Raw genomic sequence first — 6078 nt, forward strand, 5'->3', positions numbered from 1 at the left:
ACCTGATTAATGAGCCCAACACAAATTATTTGTCTCTAGTCACTTGTCCTAAATAATCTATTGATTGAATGTACTTGATTAATGAGCCCAACACAAATTATTTGTCTCTAGAGTCACTTGTCCTAAATAATCTATTGATTGAATGTACTTGATTAATGAGCCCAACACAAGTTATTTGTCTCTAGAGTCACTTGTCCTAAATAATCTATTGATTGAATGTACTTGATTAATGAGCCCAACACAAATTGTCTCTAGAGTCACTTGTCATACTATAAAAACATATACTTACTACTTTCACATATTTCCTCTTCTTTCGAATATTTCTGTTCTTTCTCAGAGTTCAACGCCTGCCACTTGTAATGTTCTTCAATCACTGTGGCTTTCAAAGATTTTAGTTCTTCATATTCAAAGTATTTTACCAACATTGGCTGAAAAACCTACGTAATGAGAATCAAAATACTTATGTTGTAGTGATTCATAAGATAAGCTTAGAGAAACAAAAAGATACTTATTAGAGTTTTTCAGTTTTACCAAAATTAATTTACCTATAGAAGGTTTTTAATACACAATAAATGGTTTTTACATTTCCTCTTTTGATGATGTTATTTTAAAATAAGTTTCAAATTGAATCTAACCTCTTCTTCTTCCTGCATGTGAGGAATAAAAATTTCATTAAAATCTTCTAATGCATGTTGCAGCTGCAGTCCAAAGTTCTGTCTCTCAGATTCCGACTTTTTAGTCCAAGAAAAACCATTTTTCACAAAAGCCAGCATTTCTGAAAGTCGATTGTCAGAGTGACAGTTACACACAGCTACGTCTTGAATTGCCAGATCCTTTAAAGAGAAAATTATCATCTTTTATATGATTCATAGTAAATTCCCTGGAAAACCAAGTTACATTTAGAGTTCTTAACGAGTGGATCACTCCTTCAAAATAACTGTTTTTCTACGATCTGCAAGATTCCATAAAAATAAATCCATTGCTTTCTGGGCAAAATAAAAGGTCCATTTCACACACAATCATTAGAGATTGGTAACTAATTTAATTACTTAACCTGTAAGCATCAGTTAGTGTTATGTAAAACAATCAGTTAATGTTTCCAATTATCCCAACTATCCAATAATTGAAATTACAATTTAATTATCTAATGTCACAAAAAGAATCAACTACCAAATTAGTGTTTCTGATTGTTCCAACTATTTAGTAATTGAAATACTGCTATTATAATTATCACTTACAATTCATTCAAATTTCTTCAGTTTAACTAACTAGTGTCATGACTCATGAAAATTATCAACTGAAATTATGGTTTTAGTTATTATGTTATTCCAACTAACCAAAATACTGCAGTTATAGTTGGTTGTTTCTAAGCACAAAGTTATACAATGGGCTATCTGTGCTCTGTCCATAATAGGTATTAGTCATCTCATGAGAATAATTGATTAGCTGAATGTAATCAATTAACAAGACTGACAATTAACCGATTAGCAAATTCCACTAATCGCCCAGCCCTAATGGACATATAGAAGTGTAATATACATTGTTCTAACAGTTTATTTTGGTTTACAATGAAGTGATTAAACAGTAGTGTGAAAAGGAAATACACTCTGAACCTTTTCACGTGTTGTATTAAGTACACTCTGAACCTTTTCATGTGTTGTATTAAGTACACTCTGAACCTTTTCACGTGTTGTATTAAGTACACTCTGGACCTTTTCACATGTTGTTTTTAAGTACACTCTGGACCTTTTCACATGTTGTATTAAGTAAACTCCAGACATTTTCACATGTTGCATTTACACTCTTGACCTTTTCACGTGTTGTATTAAGTACACTCAGAACCTTTTCACATGTTGTATTAAGTAAACTCCGGACCTTTTCACATGTTGTATTAAGTACACTCCGGACCTTTTCACGTGTTGTTTTTAAGTACACTCTGGACCTTTTCACATGTTGCATTAAGTAAACTCTGGAAATACAACACGTGAAAAGGTCCAGAGTGTATTTAATACAACACGTGAAAGGTCCAGTGTGTACTTAATACAACATGTGAAAAGGTCCAGAGTGTACTTAATACAGCATGTGAAAAGGTCCAGAGTGTACTTAATAGTTAAGTGCAAAGCAACATAATAGGCTATCTGTGCTTTGCCCACCAAGTTATAAACCTACAGAGTATTACAAGAAACATTACAGATACAGTAATATCAAATGGTGTATTAATTGTATTATATCTGTGCTGGTATAGTACACATTAGGATAATGGTGTATTAATTGTATCGTATCTGGGCTGATATAGTACACATTAGGATGATGGTGTATTAATTGTATCATATCTGTGCTGATATAGTACACATTAGGATGATGGTGTATTAATTGTATCATATCTGTGCTGGTATAGTACACATTAGGATGATGGTGTATTAATTGTATCGTATCTGTGCTGGTATAGTACACATTAGGATAATGGTGTATTAATTGTATCGTATCTGTGCTGATATAGTACACATTAGGATGATGGTGTATTAATTGTATCATATCTGTGCTGATATAGTACACATTAGGATAATGGTGTATTAATTGTATCGTATCTGTGCTGATATAGTACACATTAGGATAATGGTGTATTAATTGTATCGTATCTGTGCTTGTATAGTACACATTAGGATAATGGTGTATTAATTGTATCGTATCTGGGCTGATATAGTACACATTAGGATAATGGTGTATTAATTGTACCAGCACAGATACTATACAATTAATATACCATTTATACTGTATACATTGGGTATATCACATAGAAGGAACATAAGTTCAACCTACAAACAAAAAGTTAGGTAACGACACTGTTTTATCTCTCACCCTTATGTTCCTTCTGTAGGAACTGTGTGATATATCCAATGTGTACAGTGGTGAGAGATAAAACAGTATTGTTACCTAACTTTTTGTTTGTAGGTTGAATAAGATTGGTAATACGTGTCTGACTTGTCAGGATTTATAATGAATTTTCTTTTATAGATTTTATGCACAGATTTTTCTGATTATGTGGCACTGAAATCACTTCTAGACATTCTTCATCAGACATTTTCAGAATTTAAATGTCATGAACAAATTGAAAACAAATACATCATGAAGAAGCTAAAACTTCGTTTGAATAAAAATAAATCATAAGATTAGTAATACGTGTCTGACTTGTCATAAGATTGGTAATACGTGTCTGACTTGTCATCAAGCTTATAATGATGATTCAGAAAAACAGCATGACTTCAAAACACACAAAAATGTTTTACAGATCAAAATTTGATATTTAGTAAAAACTACAAACTTGTCTTGACAACAGAAAGCACAGTTAGTTACCTGTTTATATGTTTGTACAAGAACAGACCACTAAAGGACTGGGTAGTAAAATGAATGTTGATATTAAGATTAAAAAAATTTTTAACCATATAATTAAGTAAAATCAACTTATGGTAATTTTGTGCAGTTAATTAACTGACTAGTTTCAAAGTACTTCATAACATGGTTAAAATAAATACTGTTTACATGAACAAGTTGTGAGTAGACCAATGCAATAATTGAAAAATAGACACTCACTGAATACCAAACATTAACATTTTTTAAAGGATACTGTTAAGCACTTTTTCAACTAAATAAAATAAGACAAGCTAGTTTTTCCAAGGTGATTATAAAAAAAAAAAGCAAATTTCTAAACAACATATAATACTGCCATTTAATTTTATAAATTCTTGGTATAATACTTGTTTCTAATGAAAATAAGTGATTTTTAAATTTCTTATAAATCAACAAGTATATTGCAGTATGCATGAAAATGACAATTATTTGTAAACCCGACTTTTAAATGAGTTGAACAGGTTTCTACATATGGGCAGAAAATGAGTTTGTACATAAATGTAATGGTTAATGTTAATTTTTATATAGCTTTATTATGTTATGAATTTGGCTGCTACAAAAGACATGTATTTATAATTTGATTAATTAACAGACTTCTTACATGTAATACTTCACACTTGATGAGAATATTTTATCAAATACTTATCACCTTTAACCTATAAATCTTGGCTAAGTTTCGTAATGAAATGTCACCTTTAACCTTTAAATCTTGGCTTACTGTTGTAAGGAAATGTCATCTTTAAGTTTAAAGTAATTTGGGTGTGTAATTAACAACATGCTTTAGTTTTTTAAGTATAATAAATCATTTGGAAAACTGTTAGACAACTCACTGCAAAAACTAGTGACACAGCATCAACAAATTATATTTAAATAGAATATAAATCAATACAATGTCTAGGCCTATACTTCTATCAATTTGTTTCATTTGATATGATTGGGAAAATGAAAGCATTATGAAATTAGCTCTTACATTAGCTTCTGAAGGTTTGAATTTTGGGCTATTAGTATTGAGTACTAACGTTAGTTACCGTGTAGGTTACTAACTATTCGTATTAGCGTTTGTTATACGTACGCATTTGAGGCATTGGCATAGGGCTAATGCTAATAGTAATACTAGTATTACTAATAGTACTAATTAGTGGGCCTAGCCGCTACATGCTAGCTATACTAATATTAGCAATACTATTAATGAGTATTGTGTATTACTACTAACTTCTACTAGAGTACAAGAGCTTCTAAAATTCTACGATAATAATTACAGGTAATAATATTAATAGAGAGAGAGAAATAGTAGTAGTTTAGGCTAAGTATATCAGTATGTGAAAAATGTAAGCTTGTTGCTTTAGTTTAAAAATAATGATTGAGAACAAGGGTGACTATTGTTATTACACAAGAATAAACAAATCTGATGAATGTTTTTTCCCCCAAAAACTAACCTTCTCCGAATAACCATCTACCAACTGCTTCATACGAGTATGGGGGACGGAAAATACATCAACTTCTTCAGGATACGGAGCCATGTTGTTACTGTGTTACACTGCCGTTCTAATCATATCACTAGAATTCGTCTGTTGCGCAATTGTCAACTAACAATTTTCCTTCACTGAAAAGGGAATTTTTGGGGTACACGAATGTAACTATAACTTTTGTATAAGCTTCTTATTCGAGTATAACATATATTTATATGTAAGTTATGTATATTCATGTATAATCAAAGTTTTCCAGGTTGAGATGTACGAGTGCAGGCGAGATATTTACAAACAACCATTAAAGTAAGAACACATAACACTTTATATTACACCATTAGCCTGATGCCTAACGTGTCGTAACTTAGTCTTAACAGTTGTTTGTTTGTTTTTTGACAGGCATTTTAAGTATATTGATATTGTCCGGCATTTTTTTTAGGAATTAAGAATCAAGTTTTACACACACAAACGGGGTCTAGGACAACTCGCTGCCGCCATTTCTATGCGAGAGTTTTCGTTAGCAAAAATTTGTCTATTTTCCACACAAAAACATGTGTATGTGTGAGTATATACCGAATATATCTGTACACCTACTTTTTAATTTCGAATTTTATATCTGCCCCCTTTTTTGCACCTTCGTTGTCCTCAGTACTCTGGTGTCTGGTAACCCTAAGTAATGGACTAGTCACGCTCTGTCCACCGCGAGGAATCGGACCCCGGATTTTTGTTGTAAATCTGTAAACTAACCGTTGATCCATCTGGAGACGTTTTTGCCTGAAAACCTAAAATCTTCTTTATCTAGAATTAACTGATACTGAGCTTAAGCCTTCTAAATTATGTCAAAAAATCAATTAGCGCCATTCCTAAACACCTTATTTTCTTTCAAGATGAGTTCATTAAACTTAGTTTACAAGATTATCTCTGAGATTGATATGTTACGTCTCTGTTCGTTAGTTAATTTTCCGTAAGTTCGTTCCGACGAAACTTTAGCGACACAAGTCTTTTCTTAATAAAACTGGTTTATTCTTTCCGAATACAACTTTACGACACACTTAATTTCAACAGTCGCTCTATAACAAACACTATAATTCACGTCTCACATGGTCAACAATATTTTGTCTGCATACATTCAATTACTCATTACCTTGTTGTTCCGTCACGATGTGAACGTCTTATATATATACAAGACTAACACATATCTAGT

At 31.6% G+C, this 6078-nt stretch overlaps 1 protein-coding gene across 1 annotated transcript; it reads right to left on the reverse strand.

Moving 5' to 3' along the window:
• Positions 1–254: 254 nt before the first annotated feature.
• LOC106474044 (F-box/LRR-repeat protein 5-like) lies at positions 255–854 on the reverse strand. Its single transcript, XM_013934728.2, has 2 exons — positions 636–854; positions 255–437 (listed from the first exon to the last, which is right to left on the reverse strand). Exons 1-2 carry the CDS (start codon positions 852–854, stop codon positions 270–272), a joined length of 387 nt encoding a protein of 128 aa, XP_013790182.2. The 3' UTR covers positions 255–269.
• Positions 855–6078: the final 5224 nt, after the last annotated feature.

This window comes from Limulus polyphemus, unplaced genomic scaffold, assembly GCF_000517525.1.
Source record: "Limulus polyphemus unplaced genomic scaffold, Limulus_polyphemus-2.1.2 Scaffold6754, whole genome shotgun sequence".
Lineage (NCBI taxonomy): Eukaryota > Metazoa > Arthropoda > Merostomata > Xiphosura > Limulidae > Limulus > Limulus polyphemus.